The 20,626-nt window shown below is 31.8% G+C and overlaps 1 protein-coding gene across 1 annotated transcript; it reads left to right on the forward strand.

Annotated features, from left to right (window-relative positions):
• The first annotated feature begins 8,993 nt into the window (after positions 1–8,993).
• LOC130801887 (chorismate mutase 1, chloroplastic-like) lies at positions 8,994–20,414 on the forward strand. The gene is made up of 6 exons (XM_057665824.1): positions 8,994–9,478; positions 15,979–16,201; positions 16,274–16,360; positions 18,843–18,986; positions 19,648–19,740; positions 19,823–20,414. Exons 1-6 carry the CDS (start codon positions 9,297–9,299, stop codon positions 20,063–20,065), a joined length of 972 nt encoding a protein of 323 aa, XP_057521807.1. The 5' UTR covers positions 8,994–9,296; the 3' UTR covers positions 20,066–20,414.
• The last annotated feature ends 212 nt before the right edge of the window (positions 20,415–20,626 follow it).

The following is a 20,626-nucleotide window of genomic DNA, read 5'->3' on the forward strand; positions in this document are numbered from 1 at the left end:
CATTTTATTAGGTATTTTTTGGCAAAATTTTTTTATTAAGTACTTTTTAGAAAAAAAATTTATTGGATACTTTCTGACTATTTTCCCTATAATTTAATAAAAGATTTGGAAACTTTCAAATAAATGACATTATTATAAAGCTTCACCAGATGGAATGTTATTATTGGCCAAGTCTTTATTACATGGTAGATTTTTATCTATCAAAAAAAAATTAAAACAAACTAATTAATCATCCAATTACTTACTTATGAAGTAAATTAGTTTCAGTGTCGTTTCTATCAGTTTTTTGACCCTAGGCGAAAAATAAAATAAAGATCCTTATGTAAGTAAAGTTTCGGTTGATTTTCTCTAATTAAGTAGTTTTGAAAATATGCACTTAATTGAAAAACCTAATGCTGCAAGTTCGATTCATGCTAGAAGTTACTTATGTAAATACTTATTTTTAATTATAAAGATTGACTCAATTTGGGCCTCCTTCATAAACTAGACCGTAGGCGATTACACCTCAAAACTACTATCAGAAACGACCCTGATTAGTTTAGGTGTGTTATTAATTTGATTTTATTACATAAATAGATGAGTATTTACGTAAATAATTATTTGGCGATGTATCATCATACAATATACTAATAATAATGTTGGAAAATTCCAACTGAGGTGTAGTATGAGCTTTGACAAATGCATTATTTCACATGTAAATATTAATTATGTGCTCTATGTATATAAGAAATTTTTTTTGCTGTACTATTAGGCAAATATATATTTTCATAAGAGTCTTTTTACCTTAGGAAATTATAAAATGTAGTTTATGAAGTTATTCAAAGTAAGCTAATTCAGTCAATCGATCATACAATTTATTCGGTGTATAATTTTTAAAAGTAATTGCTAAATTTTATTTCATATATATTAAACATCTTTATAACTTAATTCTTTGGCATAAATTTAGTCAATAAGCATCAGCCGGTCTCCTAAGAGACCGTTTGTCTGAGAGACGTCTCTCAAGTCAAGCCTATTAAACTTAATTAAAAAAGATGATAACTAATTGTATAATTGCACACTTACTTGGTAGGGTTTTAGGATAATTCAAGTAGGCATTTATGATATGTCAAGTAGAGGTTCACAGTATGTTAAGTAGGCATTAAGGATAACATAAATAGGCATTAAGAATAGCTGAAGTAAGTCTTAAAGGATATATTAAATAGACGTTCAAGTAAGCAAAGTAGGCATTAAGGATAACTTGAAGTTTGCATTTAACTTACGTAAAAAGGTATTCGGGAGAAGTGAAGTAGGCATTTAAACTATCGATATATAGTAAGCAATAAAAAAACTTTAGTAGGCATTAATGATACCTCAAGTTCGTATTAAATTAAAGATACATGAAGTTTTCATTTAGTATATCTCAAATTAGCATTAAGGATTTATCAAGTAGGTATTAAGGATCAGCTAGTTTCTTGAGAGGCCGTCTCTTTGAGAAACATATTTCAAACCCAGTTCATTAAAAATTAATGTCTACTTACCGTATTCTTAATGCCTACTTACATTATGCTTAATGTTTACTTACCGTATCCTTAATGCCTACTTTCAGTATCTTAAATGTCTACTTACATCATTCTTAATACTTCTTTACAATATTCTAAAAAATATATTATAGCTCAGCCCAATTAATAGAGATGGTCTCTCAAAGAGGCCGTCTCTCACAAGAATTTGTGATTAAGGATATCTCAAGTTGGCCTCAAGAAAACATTAAGTAGTCATTGAGGAAATCTCAAGTTGGCATTAATTAGGAGACTTAAAGTAGGCATTAAGGTTATCTCAAATTGGCATTAAGGAGACTTCAAGCAGAGATGAATGATATTTTAAGTTGGCATTAAGGACAATTAGTCAGTTTAGATATCACAAGTTAGCATTTAGGACACTTCGAGTAGTAATTAAGGATATCACAAGTTGACATTAAAGATACTTCAAGTAGTCATTAAAGATATTTCAAGTAGGCAATTACAACTCTGTATGATTACTATTTAGGGAAACTCCACATGGTAGCATCAAACTTGCGTGAAACGTCAGTGGTAGTACTTTTGTAAGATTTTTCCACGTGGTAGCATCCAATTTATGCCTTATCTAACTGCCGTAGCATTTTCCGTTAAAGTCTTGTCAATTTTCATTTGATTCACTATTTTGACGTTACTACCCTTATTATGTATTGGTTCTTGTCTTTATAATTTGCCCTAAACCATTTTTATGCTCTCAAATGTTTAATTCACCATTTTGACGTTTAATTCATCAACGCTCTCAAATTTTTTGGGCAAATTATAAAGACAAGAATCAACACTTAATAAGGGTAGAAACGTCAAAATGGTAAATTAAACGAAAATTAAGAAGAATTTAACGGAAAATGTATGATAAATGCCTACTAGACATATTGTGAACCCCTACTTGATGTATCTTAAATGCCTACTTGAGGTATCCTAAAACCACACCGAATATGCATGCAGTACTTACTCTACATTATTTTCCTTTTTCTACAAAAAAAATAATGGCCGACCCAATTAGATATGGTCTCTCAAAGAGACCATCTCTCACAAGAATTTGTGTTAGTCAATTCAAACCAAATTTGAGATAAATAACAAGTTTTGTTTAATTCCTTACTTTACATATATTATTTCCTAATTATTGTAACATATATGAAGAGTAAGGAATGTAAACGATACACCTAGGGAAGTTTTAGCTACACCACGACAATCATCCCCCGGGGTTATATCAGAACTTTAAGACTCTATGAGTTACATTTTCCCTAAGGTGAGATTAAGGGGTGTTTGGTATAAAATTTTTAATACTAAGTAAGAGATTCAATTATTATTACTTCGAATTTTTTGTTGGTATGACATTAGGTTAATCCAATTCCTTTCTTGAGGGTAATAGATACTCTTATTTTGTTACCACTCATTTATGTCAAGTAACAAATTTCCCTTCTTTGATCAAGTAATTGTTTCTTTTATATTTTCATACCAAACAACATATAATTATAACCCATACTCTTACCCTTACTCCTCTTTATCATTTTTCTTTCATTACATTTTATGTTCTCATACCAAATATCCTCTCGGTGTTAGCGATCCCTCGAACTTCTGAAAGATGGACATATATTGGTTTTTCTTTTTTGCCCTCGGTTCATCTCTTCCTCTAGATGGTTCTCCGTTTTGTCGTGTTCTTTTTCGTACACTTATCTTACTTTTTGTATTGTTTGTAGTATCCCTTCTAGATGAGGTCTTCAATAATATTCCTCTAGGATGGCATAAGCTCATAGTAAGCCTTTTAGTCTTGGCCGACTTTATCCGTGGTAGCTTGCCTCTTCCAGTTTTGCTGTATTTGTGCACTTGGTAGATTTTTGCTCGAGACTCCATCAGGGGGTGTATTCCCTAAAGGTCTGGAGAACATGCACATTCGAGTCCTCTCCACTAGAATTGGGGTAATTGGGTAAATTACGTTAGATTAATGAATTTAATTGAAAGTCAAAGGTCATTTACTTTAGTCAATGATCATTTTAGCAGGTCATTTTAGCAGGTCATCCGGTGAAGTGGCTGTATCGATGTGATCGGTAATTTGATGGTTTTTGTTTGTAAAAAAAATTCAAAGGTGTTTATTCTAAAATGACTAAACTTTAAGGTTATAGTTGGTAAATGATCCATACAAAAATATACACTCGAGTTTTGACTAGATCTATAGAACTCTGTAACCAACTATCAACTCAATCAGATATTGACTTGATATCATAACCGACTCCTATTCAAAAAAAGCCTAAACTCAGTTTGTGCCCAAAAAAACAAAATAATTATAGACCAATGACAACATGAGCCCGATTGATGCTCGACACGAATTTCAAATGGTAATGAACCGGTGTGAACCCGATAACGCAAATAATCGTTGTTAAACTGATTTGAAATTAATTCACTACTAATAAATGTTAAAATGGCGACGGCAAAAAGGCGACGGCCACCTGTTCATCGCCAATATCGCCAATGGCGACGAACAGGTGCATCGCCATAGATTTCGAAAAAATGTCGACAACACAGTCCTGTAGCCAGCTCGTCGCTAGCCTTTTTCAACGTCTCTTTTTAGAAAACAGTGTGGGGGCGACGACCATTTCCCGTAGCTAGCTCATCGCCCAAATTAAAAAAAAAAATTTGAGTGGGGTACGGCACAAGACCGTAGCTAGCTCGTAGCCCCTATTGAATATTTTTTTTTTTATTTTTTTTAAGTGGGCGACGACCATGTGCCGTAGCCAGGCCGTTGCCCCTCTCCACTTCATTTGTGAAATTTTGCTGCATTAAAAAAAAAAACTACATAAGTGTCTACAATTAATAATATACTAATATAATTAATAATATATTAATAATACGCTAATACGACTAATAATACACTAATACGACTAATTATATACTAATACAATAATGTACTAATATTGTAATAGCCCTATTTTTAAACCTCTTTTAATCTTAGCTTAAATAGCTATAATACACTAATACGACTAATTATATACTAATTTGACTAATAATATATTAGTATTACTCTAATATGACTACACAACTAATAATATATTAATAAGATACAAATTCGACTAATAATACACTAATACGATTAATAATATATTAATACTACACTAATACTACTACAAAACTAATAATATATTAATAATGCATTAATTCGAATAACAATATACTAATATGATTAATAATATATAAATATTACTCTAATATGACTACACAACTAATAATTTACTAATATTACACTAATACGACTTATTATATACTAATACAATTAATAATATACAAGTACTACACTAGTACAAATAATAATATACTAATATGATTAATAATATATTAATATTATACTAATACGATTAATAAAATATTAATACTACACTAATACGACTATATAAATAATAATATACTAATACGATATATTAATACTACACTATTACGACTATAAAACTAATAATATACTAATACGATTAATAATATATTAATGGTACGCTGATACGACTATACAACTAATAATATACTAATACGATGTATTAATACTACACTAATACGACTTTAAAAGTAATAATATACTAATACGATATATTAATACTACACTAATATGACTAAAAAACTAATAATATACTAATAATGCATTAATTCGACTAACAATACACTAATACAATTAAAATATATAAATAATACACTAATTCGACTAACAATGCACTAATACGGGTATTAATATACTAATACGATTAATAATATATTAATACTATACAAGTACGACTAATAATATCCTAACAAAACTAATAATAAAGTAATATGACTCACTACATAGTAATATGATTAGTTATATAATAATAATAATAATAATAATAATAATAATAATAATAATAATAATAATAATAATAATAATAATAATTATTATTATTATTATTATTATTATTATTATTATTATTATTATTATTATTATTATTATTATTATTATTATTATAAGTTATAAAAATATTGAAGTATAAGTTATTAGGTAATAAATATAAAAGCAACATAATAATATTTATTAAGTTACGAGTGTCCTAATGATTGGAGTGTTGCACCTTGATGCTACAGGTCCAAGGTTCAAGCCCCAACAAGAACAATTATTCAAATATTGGTTTTCGTAGCTAGGGTTCAAGCCCCAACAACAGTTAGAAATTTTTTTTTTAAATCTAGGTGACGAAACAGGGTCGTAGCCAGACCGTAGCCCCATTTTCGTAATTTTGGCGACGTTTAAGTGTCCAATTTTCATTTAGCGTCCACCCTTGGACCGTCGCCCGAACAACTGTCAATTTAGCAATTAAATAGCGATCATAAGTGTCGTCCCAATTTTGTTATTTTTTTGTAGTGTTTAATCCGACCAAACTAAATGATATCCATCCAAAACTAACATGATAACTCAAATGAGCACTTCTAAACATATGTAGCCCTATCGGCTACTTATAAACGTTAATGATAAACTAAAAGAGGGGTAGTATACTAGGAGGAAATGAATCTAGCAATTATTATCATACAATTACTAAAAAAGAAAGGATATTTTCATACGGCATTCTTACAAAGATTTGACACATGGAATAATCAAATTGTTTAATTTCTATATTTATTGAATTAAATATTATACAATTAACTAAAAGGATATTTTCAAGGATTTGCCATATAGAATAATCAAAATGGTTAACTGCTATATTTATTAAACTCACGACATAAATTATTATATTTCTACTAGAAAAATCAAAACACTCACAAACAACTCAATTAATTCCAAAAAAAGGTAGTATACTTTAAAAGAAAAGAAAAATAATGTCTATCATCAAATTAATTTAATATAATTATATTTTAAATGATAATTATACTATTTATAATATTTTAATTTGATAACGATAACATTTATTTAAAATCATAATTTCTTTCAGATTATCAAGTCTTGGTTATTCCATTAAACTTAAATATATATTTCTCTTATTCCATTAAACTTAAATATATATTTCTCGAATGAAAAAATATTCAATTTTTTCTTTTCTATCAAATACAACTAACCCCATCTTATTCGGTTCTTTTTTTCTTTAAATTTTTTGAATCCATTTTTGGAAAATTATTTTTAGCTACATTAATGAACTTTTGTTTTTAGTTAGCCAAAAACAAACCAACGCTTTTGTTAATTAGTAAGAATATTCATATATTTTAAAGAATAGATTAAAATACAAAAAAAAAAATCAAAAAAATAATATGTACATGTTGATGCTGGATTTAGTGATGAATTCTATTTTTTTTATGCTTTATTAGATAATAGTAATGATATAGGTTTTAAAGTTTAAATGTATACATTTACCAACAACATATTATATTATTAATAACAGGTAATAGGGTATGCTGCAAGCTATTTAAGACAAATGTTAGATTATTCACAGCGAACTAAGAAAAAATGTTGAATTATTAGAATATAATCTAAAGGTAAAATTTTTTCACAGCGGATGAGTCAAATGTTAGATTATTAATGTGGATTGCGATATTCTAGTTTATTATTTAAAAAGGAAAATTGTCAAAAAGTACTTAATAAAAATTTTTTTTCCAAAAGGTACTCAATAAAAAAAAGTTTTGCCAAAAAATACCTAACAAAATTTTTCTTTTTCAAAGAGTCCAAGTAACGTTTTCCTTCAGTTGACCATTAAATAGGAAAAGAAATTGAAGATGAGGGGGAAGAATTTTCGATTTTGACCAGTCAAATATTATATTTGACGGTCAACTGAAGGAAAACGTTAATTGCTAATCTTTGGAAAAGAAAAAATTTTATTAGGTATTTTTTAACAAAATAAGTATTTTGTTAAAAAAAAATAAATTTATTAGGTAATTAAAACTCTTATTAATATTTATAGAAAACGAAATTGAGGTTAGAAATCGAGATTTTGAGGTGAATTTATAGAAACTACCTTATTTTTTCAAGGGGAATGATAAATGACAAATATTTAGTCTTAGATATGAGTTGAAACTTGGGAAGAGAAAGCCCACAAAAAAACTCTTGGGGGAGAGTGGTATTTGGAGTTCAGAATTAGAATTTTTATAAAAAGATATTTTTGCCCTTGATGATAGTAAAGAGAAGTAAGAATTATAAGAATAATTTTGTAATTATAATTAATTTTTTTCTAATATCTTTTCTATTTTTATCATTTGTCAAATAAAGATATAAGTCATTTATTTTTAAAGTCTTAATTTTAATCTCATCCTAAGTCTAACTATAATCTCATAATTCTTATTCCCACATGCCAAACACTCTTTAAGTTTTATATACAAATGAAAGATTAAAAAAAAAGAAAAAAGAATATTCAATGCTATCAAATTTTCCTTTTTCTGCAAAGTTATTAGTAAAGATTGATTTTATGTATATGAAAACTCTAATTCAAAAAAATTATATAAAAATTCAGTTTATAAATAGTATTGTATTAACATATTAAAATTGTCTTTATATGAGAATATTTTACAAAGATGTAATTAGATTCTTTTAAATATATAAAAACACGTTAATTAAGAAAATGCGTTGATTTTTATGCTTAGCCATAAGGGCTATGTATATTAAAACCCTTTATTCATATTAGGGATGATCAAGGGTCCAAAATCTTATTTGACATGACCTAGGCCCGATCCTATTTTTAGAGTTTGTGTCTATTTTTTTGAAACTCAACGGATCCGAGCCTGGTTTTGTCTCCAACAAAAATATGAGTATGAGTCTACGGTCTTCAAACCCATACTCGACCCTAATTATCTATACGAATTCATTTATGACCTAGATCAGCTTGTCCTGTCCTATTATACAACCCAAAATTAATTTAAATTGTTCTAAAGGATTCAATTTAGGCTTGTATACAAGACTACCTATCCCAGTACCAATGAAACTTTTAAAATAAAAAAATAGCCCGTCTTGCATGAGACCATCTCACGGTGAGACAACCTCAGAACAAGAAGTCTATAAGCTACAAGTTTTCATTATTGTGCTAGACCGTCTCATACAAGAATTTGTGACAAAATCAATTATGGATGATTAAATCAAGACTCATTTTCACAAATAGAATCCAGACAAACTTGATAGGTCTGAGTTCGAGTCTAAATTTTTTAAATCGTAAGAATCTGAATCCGAATATAAAACCACCAAAAATTAATAACACAAAGTGAGAGACCATCTCTAATTGGACCAAGTCATTATATATTTTTTTAAAATATTGTAAGTAAGCAATAAAAATAATATAAATAGACATTTGAGATATTGAAAGTAGACATTAAGGATCTGGTAAGTAAACATTAAAGATAATATAAGTAGACATTAAAAATCTAATAGTAAATAGGTATTAACATTTAATTTTAATGTGCTGGACTTAAGATACTAGCCGATTAACTCAAATATGAGTTTAAATCCGATTAAATTCGACCCAGATCCCACCCAGTGTCATTCCTTATTCAAACCACACCTAACTCCTTCACCTAACTCTAATGTTACGTAAGATCTCCGCCTCTAAATTTGTTATTCTCCTTTTTCCACTTGTTCAGTCACTTTCTCGAACATCTCCCCCTGCTGGCCTGCTTCTATAAAATACACTCAACTTTTCTACTTGTTTGTTCACTCACTTTCTTCACCCGTTCTTAATTTCTATTTGACTTTGAAATCGGGTTTGGTCTCGGTTGGATTCGATTTCTACTTGAGTTGGAAGTTGGAAGTTGGAAGTAACTGGACTTCATTTCTGCCCCAGCCCTTCAATGGAGGCTAAACTTTTAACTCCTTCCCGGAATGTTCATGTTGATACCAACCCAACAAAATCATGGAGAACCTTCAATTTCCCTCCTCACCAAATTGGGAAAAATAGTAGCTTTAGCTTTTCCAAGGGTACCTATTCAATTAGGGGGTTTCAATCGCTTCATGTTTCTGCAACTGCTTCTGGGTATATTACTATATTACCATCTTTTCCTTTGTATGATTGACTGATTTGATAGATTATTGTATTACATTCCTTGGTTTGTTCTATTATTGATTTCTCGTTATCATTTGATGTCGGGCATTGTTTTGGCTGATTTATTATTGGAATTTTTTGGGTTGTTTGTCTTTTGCTTTAGCCTTTTTTTTGATTTAATCGAGTGGATTGTTGAAATTGCTGGTGTTTATGTTTTGCAGTTGTGAATTATTCCATTGATGCTGAAAATGGATTAATTCTACTCTTCAGTATATAATTCAGGCATTCTTTGGTTGAAAAAAAGATATTTTGTTTTCTTTGAGAAAAAAGTGTATTTTTGATACAAAATTACCGCTTTTGAAGAATGGTAGTTCCATTTTTATAAGGAAATTGACATTTTTTAAAATTATTTTGTAGCATTCCTGAGAGAAAAGGACATGAATGGGGTAGATGAGTGCTTCCAAACCTATCACATAGGTTTGATTGGTGGAAAGTGGAAACATTATTGTATTACAAGTATAATTAATAGTTTCTCAAAAAGTTAGGGTTCTATGTTGTTCCTAAACTATTTTCAAGTTAAGAGCTTTACAATCTACAAACATTCATAATTGTTAAATTGATAGATCTATCTCCTAGGCATTAGCTTCTCTGGTCCTTTTTATCGCGCCCCCACCTCGTAGGTATTGATATGGCCGTCCAGTTAAATTGACAAGTGATGGGTAATTCATATCCATCATTGGTAAATGTTATCATTCCATTTAGATTTAAAGTAGCTCGCATATTATTAGGACTAGGTGTGATCACTGTATTTGCTTGCGTTTAAGCTCATTTTTTGTCACCTTGGGGATAGCTCAGGATGGGGTTCCCACCGCTTGACATTTCATGTAAAATTTTGGAACCCATTCTTATGACCTTTTGCTAGTTTATTGTCTTTTGGGGCCTTCAACGGTTCAACATGGATAACCTTGGAATGGCTTTAGTGATATCTATGTTAAACCCAAGCCTAGCGTATTATATCTTGGATTGAGAGCTAGTAAAATCATGAGAGGGACACTAAAACATTTGAGGCAAGTTTTTAAACCAAGCATTTTACAAGTATTGGAAGCACTTTTTTTGGTCATAATACCTTAATTAAGTTAATGGGTACTATTTGAAGCATTTTATGTTATACAACTTAACCAAGGAGCATCAAATATGTCAATTTCAATCATTATAAATCTACACAATTCAATTTCCATATATAAACTCAATTTTCAATCAAACCACTACACTCGCCCAAGTTTTCAGCTTTGAGTTCATAATCCTATTTTATTTATATATCTTGCCTTTAATCATACTTGACACTCATCAAAATGAAGTATTCAATTCTTCACTAACGGCTCTTGTAAAAATTTTACGTATCAAATGTATTTCCCAAGAAATCACAAGCATGCCACCGTCACCGATACTTGGGCGTTATGAATTATAATAATCGGATCACTCTTGTTAATGGACCACCATTTCGTTATCGCGATCGCGACCATTGTCGTATTATTACACTATGGTGTCTATTACCGTATTTTTTGCACTGTGAGAAGAAACAAGGGAATAGAGAAGACCATGAGAAGGAAAAGGAGGGTAAGAAAGCGTTGTGAGTTTTCTCTTAAAATCCATTAATTCCCGGACATTCTCATTTGTTGGAAAAGCATTTTTTTTGTTGTCCCAATATTGTCCAATTCACCAAAAGACGTCATTGGAAATAAAATCCTGACGAACTCGAAAAAAAAGTAATGAAATGTGTTTTGAATCCGCTTAGCACTTGGAAATCTAGAGAACATCCATGCCAAGCACGCTTCCACGTGGAGTATTGATGGGATCCGGTGCAACTGTGCTGGAATAAGTGAACCGATGAACTCATGCAATAATTCATTTGTATGCGCATCGCCCTGTCTGAAGTGCTTCTTATTTTCTGATAGTCGTGAATCTGCGACCGGGACATGCTAGCGATTTTTATTTTTTCCTTGATCACCTCATATTATGTGCCTTCCTTGCCTTTGTGTAATTCCTTCCAAATAAGCTCTGAGGGATATGGTTCATGGTTGTTTGATCAAGTGGAGCACTTAAGTATTCATTATGACTCTAAATGAATATAAAGGGAAGTTCCAAGTGCATATTCCTTTCATAAAGTTTTAGCTTGTGAATCCTCATACTCTACTGTTTTAAAACTTTAGTTGTGAAATTATGTTAATTTTTTATTCTGAAAGCAATTATGGGTATATCCATACTTAGTTGATTTGCTAAATAATTTGTTGGATAGTATATATTGTAACATTGAGAAAGCCAGTGATAGCAAAAAAGTTTCTTCACATGATAGCTTTGAGGTTATGTTTTTGTCTACACCGTAAGAATTTATGGTTAAATGTAATAAAAAGTTAAATATTTAGTTATATCTTTTTTCTTTTTTCTTTTATTTTGATTTGATTAAATACCTAAAATTCTCTTAATTAAAAGGAAAGAAAAGAGTTATATTTGATAAATATTTTAGCTTTTGAAATAAGCGACAAAAGCTTTTGCATCCATGGAGTGTGATGGTCCATCCTTCCTTACTTTGTCAATCTACCATGTTTTGTCGCTCCATAAGACGATAAAATTTAATAGCATGCTTTTAGCATTCATGGGGAGGCATTGCTATAAACTTAGGGAGTGGTCGACATAGGGAGTGAACTAGCTTAGGATGGTCATCCAAATCTTCTATTCTCCTTGCCCTCAGCTTGATATTTGTTGGATTCTTCAGTTGTGTCCTCTACTAGAGCCTTGGTGCTATGGTGTCAGGTTGTGAGATGGTCCATGAAGGTGTGTAGAGCTGTCTATAGCTTTCCCTTTTCAATTAGTTTTCCTTAGTTGTAGAGAGAGAAAAAGCCATTTCTAAAAGAGGTATATCTGTGGACTTAATTCTTTTGAGTTGCAATTATGTTCATTGAATATGTATTGTAGGAGACGTTTTTGATAGTGTCCATAGTGTAGTGCTTTCCAATAAATTGAGGATAGTGCATTGAGTGTGCTTGGTTTTCTAGAATTTTTTGAACTTGTTTTATTTGACACCGGACAATTCATTGCGTTTGTAAATCGGAATTGCAATTGTGTTCGTGAGTTTGTGTTCCGGGAGTTTGTCGAGCTTGGGTTGTATTGAATTGCGATTGTGATGAATAGTTTTAATAGAATTTAGAGAAGCATTACTCTTGTGGATGAAGAAGGGATGAAGTTTTGATTCAATTTTGAAGGAAGAATATTGAAAGGATGAAGAATGGTGAAGCTTTGATTGTTTTAAGAATGGAGAAATGTTAGAGAATGATATTTTAGGGTAAATTGTATTTTTTATTGCTAATAAATAAACTAGAAAGAAAATATTTAAAAAAATAACGGAATCTTAACGAAAATACGAAATATGTCATTTTAAATGAAATTTGTTATGGTGTAGACAATAATATAGCCTTGTTGCTACCATTTAGAGAAACATTATTTTTGTTATCACTAGCAAAAGTCAAAACTTCTATGTTACAATATTTAATATCTCATATTTAATTTTGGAAAGTATAGGAGCTGTTGACAAGCATTGTATGAAAATGTCTCACATTGCCTTCAGCCAACTAGTGAGCTATTTTTATTGTACTTCCTATGGTAGTTTATTGAAATTTAGAATGTATCTTCTCAAACATCTCAAAAGGAAGTACATCTTCTATTAAGAGCAACATATTCCATTTGGAGAAATTTATGAATAGTTGCAAAATTTTCTCCATTGGTAGTTTTTTTCTTGGTGTACTTTCTTTCTTGTTTGTGTTACTTATAATGTTTGGATTGAAGTCGGGAGCATCTCCTCACTTATTTGCATAGTCTGATAGGTACTAGGCACATAAACTTCACTTTTGAATCTGCATGCCATTACTATTTGGCAATTATTAAAACTTACAAGATAGAGAAATTATATAATAGAAGAAATTCATAACATATATTTGGACATCATTCAAATTTCAAATTCCAAATTTCATTAGGTTGTATTTGGGAGCAAGTATTTTGTTGGAAATACTTCATATGTGTGAAAGATCCCACACTACTAAAATTATAGGTTATGGACTTGCATAATGTTTGGTGGGTAATCCTCCTAATTTCTTATGGTTTTGAGAAAGAGTGAACCTCATCAAGTGTGTATGCAAGTCAACACTCATTATCCGTGGGTTTGTCCACACGAGTGGGCCCACAGGGTGATTATGTGACGAATTGTCACGACCAAACATGGTATTAGAGCTGAAGGTGGTTCTTGGATATGGTGTGGCTCACATGTGAGGGGAAGTGTTGGAAATACTTCACATGTGAGAGAGAGCCCACATCACTGAAATAGTAGGTTGTGGACTTGCGTATAATGCTTGGTGGGTAATCCTCCGAATGCGATATGGTTTTGAAATGATATCTCCTTGGCTTGTGAGGTGTGTGCATCTCTTGTTTTCCCGATTATATGATGACATTGACAATAAGTCTAGTTAAACTTAACATATTCATTTTAAATTGTAGATTTTAATTTATAAAATCATAAATGAAGAATTTAAGAATGACAAGGTTTGCGAAGTCATTCTCAAATTCTCAACTTTAGTTACTTTCAAAAACACTAGTAGAATTGGCTCAAATCCAAATTTATTCTTTTTGATTTGTTAAACACTAAATTTAAACCAATTCTAGACTTCCAAATAAAATAATTGTTCCCAAACATAGCATTACATAAATCAGGTCATCATTCAAATTTCAAATGGTTATAAACTTGTAACTCATTACATATATGGCTGAAATGCATTTAATACTTTGTAACTATGTCATAATTTTCTTATAGGAAGTGAATTGTTTCAGTAGACTCAATTTTCAAAGTAAATGCACAGAATCATTGTTGTATTTCACACTTGAAGACATACTTGACACTTTAATTGCTCACGTTTCAGGTTCAGTTGTGAAACAATTGCAGAGTGATTATTAGAATAAGCGGTTACGATTAGCGTGTCACGTCACTTTCTACGATGATCTACATAGCTAATTCAAGCACATTAATGATGAAGGGAATTGAGTTAGGAACATAGGATTAGTGTGCATGACCTCCACTTTGTTGCTCTTTCTTGGCATTGCTTTACCTAACTCTTCCACATAGCCCGTTTTCAAGCAATATTTGCTCTGAAGATTGTGTTTTTTCTCTTTCTGCAATTGTTTTGGCGCTTTCTCTAATGTCTTCCCTGACTTCTTGTATATATAGAAGTTCTTGCAAGTTGAAACCTTGCTGAAACTCTTCACCCTTTGGAGTATTCATGATCGTTTTCCTCTAAATTATCCTTCTTTCTTTCGTATTTCTACTTAACTTCGATCTGGACTTTTTTTCTTGCCTGCCAATGTCAATGGAGGCTAAATTGTTGACTCTTTCTCCTCAAACCCATTCTCGGACTGACACCAAAAAATCATGGAGATCCTTCAATTTCCTTTCGCATGAAATCTGGAACCACTCCGGCTTCAGTTTTCACAAAGGAAGCTCCTCAATGAAGGGTTTTCAGTCCCTAAAGGTTCCGACAGCTTCTTCTGGGTATAAAATCATCTGCTTTTTTTTTTTTTTTTTTTTTTCATTTTCCTCTTTTGTTTTTGAGTAAGTGATTTGGTAAATTATTTTATTGGTCGATGTGCTCTATTATTAGAACTTTATTTTTGTGATTTCATAGGCTGCATAATTTTTTGAAATATTTGCTAATTTTTTGGTTAAATTTTGGTTTCCATCTCTGGCTCTAGTTCAAATTCAATTAAGTTGATTGTTGACATCACTTGTGTTTGATTGAAGATTGATGTTTTTGGTTGGAAATGTTGGGGTGTTTCTTTTTAATGGAAAACTTTGATTACTGTTTTGATGCTGGAAAAAAGAGGATTCATTCTATTCTCAACAAAAGTTTAGGCTTTCTATGTTCCAAATAAGAATGACATTTTCTTTCCTTTGAGAGAATGGGATTTTCTTGTACCATTTTGCTAGAATTCCTGGTATTTGTGTATCACTGGCATTCCTTGCCCTAATATGTATGTATGATGGAAACAATAGTCTAATACTAAGTACTTTCAATAGTGATAACTAAAAACAATTAGGGTTCTATGTTTTTCTATAACTATTTTTGAGATTTGAGGCTTTAGCTTTCCACAAGTCAATTTTTGCTCATTTGACTTCATAGTGCATGTGTGATTTTATTACTTTGCGGGTCTTTTTTAGAATTTTCTTTTAGGATATAGATTCATAACTGTGGAGTATGGACCTATGAGGTGTTGCATTACTGAGCGGATTATAAATGAGCCCATGTTTAAGTCTATAGATTTGATGTTAACGGATAAAAATAATATGGCATGCAAGTTAATTTACTGGCTTGATTTTAATGTTTTCATTTACAATTGAGGTCAATGTGGAATTTGATAATTGATACGACTTAACATTTAATTTTTTCATGCAGTCTGCAATCCAAGACAAGAATTGATGAGAGTGAAAGCTTGACTCTGGATGGCATTCGACAATCCTTGATTCGGCAAGAAGACAGTATAATATTCAGCCTTCTAGAGAGATCACAGTTTTGTTATAATGCAGAGACGTATGACCCTGATGCATTCCCTTTACCTGGCTTTCACGGTTCTTTGGTCAAATATATGCTCAAGGAAACTGAAAAGCTCCATGCTCAGGTATCATATGTACCGAGTATCTCAACGTATTGAAGTGTGATTGCCGTTTTGACTGTTTCTCTTGCATTTTAGGTTGGACGATATGCGAGCCCTGATGAACATCCTTTTTTTCCGGATGATTTACCTGAAACACTACTTCCACCCATGCAGTATCCTCAGGTAATCAAGTGTATATTGAGTATTGACCCTCCTTCTTTTTTCCCAATCTTGTTAGCAATTTGTTTCTAGAGACAACGAAACAAGCGTGTTGCGTTCCTTTACCCATTTATCCAGGATTTCACAAATTAAAATTTAGTCGCTTATTTGGCAATATTTTTGCATGTCATCCTTTTTTTGAGGATGTATATTGCATTTCCATGTAGAAGAGGTGTGTTTTTTTGAGTTAGAATGCATATTCAAACATTCATTTCGTAGGACATAGCTTGTATTGTTGCCTTACGTATTCTTATTTCTCTAGGTCGTTAAATGGGGCAATCAAAAACCAGGAATGAATTGAACTTTAATTGTTTGAGCTAGTTTTTCTTAAACAAATGTACAACAGTTCATATTGAGAAAGCAAGACAGATTTACAAATTTAATTTAAGAATCCATCAAGCTTATTGGTTTTAGTTTTTAGTTGGTGTTGTTGTGAGACTTACGAGACGCAAGACAAAGATATTACTGGCGAGAAGAGAAAATATCTGTCTCACGGCAGAGGCCCAAACATGTTACCCATATTTAGTTTATTCTGCAATCACTTCCTGAATCTCGTTGGAACGTTGATGGTGAACTCCACATACCCTGAATTTAGTAGAATGAAGCTTTGATGTAAGCTTGTTTTAATGAATCATACTGGATGAAATACAAATGAATGTATGGTGGGGGAAGGATAACTAAGTTAAGTAATCATTGTCTTTAAGTTCGTGATTTTTTAAGTCTGTGCTTTGAAAATATAGTATATATAAATTATTGGAGATGATACTTCAAATGTAAGCCTATCTAACTCATTTAGATACATCAAATTTTATCTTTGTGATTCTCATTTGGCTGTAGTTACCAAGTGGCGAGCCTACTTAACATAAGATCTATTACATCAAACTACAGAAGGAAATAAAAATATTTGCAATTAATCTGATGTCAAGAACTAGATTAATCAGATCCTTCTTGGCGCTGCTCGAATACTCTAAGGAGTGACTAGTTTTCATGGATTTTTTGAATGCTTTGATGGGGTTACCTAAATTTTTTACCACCTATAACCTAGCCATGGTAACCAAATGCTCTGCTTGAGTGAAGTGAGTGACATAGAGCATGTTGCTTCCCTCCAAGACACTTTGACTTCGATTCCCTCTTTTGATCAACCACCCAATTCCTGCTTTCCTGATCTATTACACTATGTTTGGATAACAAATTATGAGAGAAATAAAAGAAGAGAAAGAAAGGGGAACGGAAGGAAGGAAAGAAAGGGGAGGGATAAGAAGGGAGAGTGCACCTTATTTGTTTAGAAGGGAAAAGGAAGCAAAATGAGTGTTTTCCCTCCAAATCTTTCCACTTTAGTAGAGATTGTATTCTTAATGAAATTTGTAATCCCTCCCTTCCAAATTCCTCCCTCCCTATTTGTTAGCCAAACAAGGGACCGTCCATCCTTCCAAATCTCTCTTTCCTTTCCCTCCATTTCTCTCTATTCAAACACAATGTTAGTCTCAGCATTTTTCCTTATCTTCTAAATATTGGAAATATAATGCAAACACAAATAAACAAACCGATTTGTATTTCCCTTGTGTGGATGGCAATGGAACTCCTTGCTTTGTAAATCACCAAATGGACACCATGAAGATAAGGTTGCGACAATCAGAGAAGTCGCTCGGAAACTTGATATGAGTAGAAGGCGTTCATGCACTTTCCTATTGTGATATTTCTCCCACAAAGGTGCTTGGGATGATAAATGAAATTCACAATGAGATACAATCTACACAACAAAATCCTAGCACAAGGAAATTGCAATAGTAAATACAAGTGTTGTAGTGAATTATGAACTTTGATGATATTAAGAGTTAATTACTCTCTCAATATTATCTCATAAAAGGAAGAACAAGAATAAGAGTATTTTTAAAAGAGAAATCATAAATCATATGAAATTGGGATGGAATGTCCCTTGGCATGCAACCTCTATTTATAGAGCTATGCATCAAACAATACCTTCTTTTGAAACAAGTGTTTCACCAAACAAAGCTTTTTCACCAAGCAAAGCTTATGAAACAATGTAATGTTCCACCAAGCAAGGCTTATGAAACAAAGTAATGTTTCACCAAGCAAAGCTTATGAAACAAAGTAATGTTTCACCAAACAAAACTTATGAATCAAAGTAATGATTCATCAAATTCTTTGAGGCATTAATTTGGACTTATAATATATTTATTTAGTCCCACTACTATACTAAGTATGTAGTATATACAAATCTAGGTCTATATACTCTAAATGTTCAACACTAAACCTCATCTCCGATTTTCCAAAACTTATTCCGTTGGATGATGTCATTTTCATTCGAGCCTGTTTCACAATTTCCTAGCATCATAACATAAAACCCTCTCATCCTTTCCTATAATTATGAGTTACTTTTTCATTTGCTGTAAATCTCGTAAAATAGTTGCTAATTTAATTGCAGGTTCTCCATCCTTATGCTTATTCAATCAATATAAACAAACAAATTTGGGATATGTACTTCAAAGACCTTCTGCCGAGACTTGTCAAGGAAGGAAACGATGGCAACTGCGGATCTTCTGCTGTCTGTGACACAATATGCTTACAGGTATCAATACTTTGGCTAGTTTCTAGCTTTCTCAAAAGGATAACTCTATTGATTCAGCTCCACATTAAGTAATATGCTAGTACTTCCTCTGTATATCAATACTCGCACCATCTGAACTTTTGCATTCTTCAATGCACTCTGACCGTTAAGTAATAGGTATCAACACTCGCACAATATGCTTACGTGTATCAATCGCCATGATGTATTTTTTTTACCTTCCCTGTACTTAGGGATGCACAATTAGTTTCTGGAACCGCGTCTGCTTGAAGGGGCATTTTTGTAGTACTTAGGGATGCACCATTAAATTTGTCAAGAGATATTTCTACTAAAAATACACTAACTTTTCATTACCATTCCCACCAATCAGTAGTTTAGTACCGATTACCAAATGGGTCGTTTGTGTTATGATGAATGAAGTACTGCTAACCCTGGGTAGACTTTTGGCTTCTTACATCGTGAGCTTCTGAAATTCATTAATACGATCGTTACTAGCTCGCTTAATTTTGTTGCTGATATTTTAGCTGTGTGGAGTTTTAGGAATCCTTTAAGAATGACAGTGGATCTGATGATTACTGGTTTTGGTTATCTTATTGAGTTTTGACGTTACCGTGATAGGTTTGCTCTGATGATTCTAATGTGATAACATTACACTTTTCTATAGGCACTCTCTAAAAGAATACATTACGGCAAGTATGTGGCCGAAGCAAAGTTTCGAGCTTCACCTGATGTATATAAAGCTGCTATTGCAGCACAAGTAAGAACATTTTATGTCAAATTCTTGTGTGGGTAACTTTTGCTTGTTCGTTCGTTACTGATATCTGTACTCAACTTTGTAGGACAAGGAAAAGTTGATGAGTTTGTTGACGTATGAGGCGGTAGAAAATGCAGTTCAGAAAAGAGTCGAAATGAAGTCGAAAATATTTGGACTTGAGGTGCCTATCAACCCTGATGCGGCTGAAGAGGAATCCAAGCCCGCGTATAAAATAAATCCTGTTGTTATAGCTGATTTATACGGGGACTGGATTATGCCTTTAACGAAGGAGGTTCAAGTTGAGTACTTGTTGAGACGATTGGATTGAACATAATCGTATTTCTTTCCTTGCGCTCTACAAGATTGTAATTTCAAACTCAGCTTGTTTTGGTTGTTTATTTAAATGTGAACCGTAAGTTATCTGGTGGGTATAATTTAAAATTTGCTCAATAGCTTGTAATCTTATTTAGCAGACCCTAATCTTTTGGGATTATGGCTCTGGTATTGTTATTTAGCTTGTAATCTTGTATAGCCCTCATTATCTGATGTCAAATTTCATCGGAGATTGGTGTTTCTGTCATGTGGCCTGTAGTTGAAATTTGTGATAATTGAATGGGGAAAATGGAAAATTTGAATTGAACTCATCACAATTGAACTGAACTATGTTTTGGACTTCATTTATAGACATTTAGTAGTTTAGTTTTCTTCATCCAATACGCCTTAATTCTATTAGAAATCTTGAACGCAGTGTGTTATTGAGCTGTATACACTCCATAATTTGTATGTCTTATTGAGTAAGCCTAGTGGTACCTTGGTAACCAAGAAATCTAGAACTGAAACGATCCCGGTCTGTTAAAGAATTTTCTCGAATCGGAACTGTTTGTAATAG

The sequence above is a fragment of the Amaranthus tricolor genome, chromosome 15, assembly GCF_026212465.1.
Source record: "Amaranthus tricolor cultivar Red isolate AtriRed21 chromosome 15, ASM2621246v1, whole genome shotgun sequence".
Taxonomy (NCBI): Eukaryota; Viridiplantae; Streptophyta; class Magnoliopsida; order Caryophyllales; family Amaranthaceae; genus Amaranthus; species Amaranthus tricolor.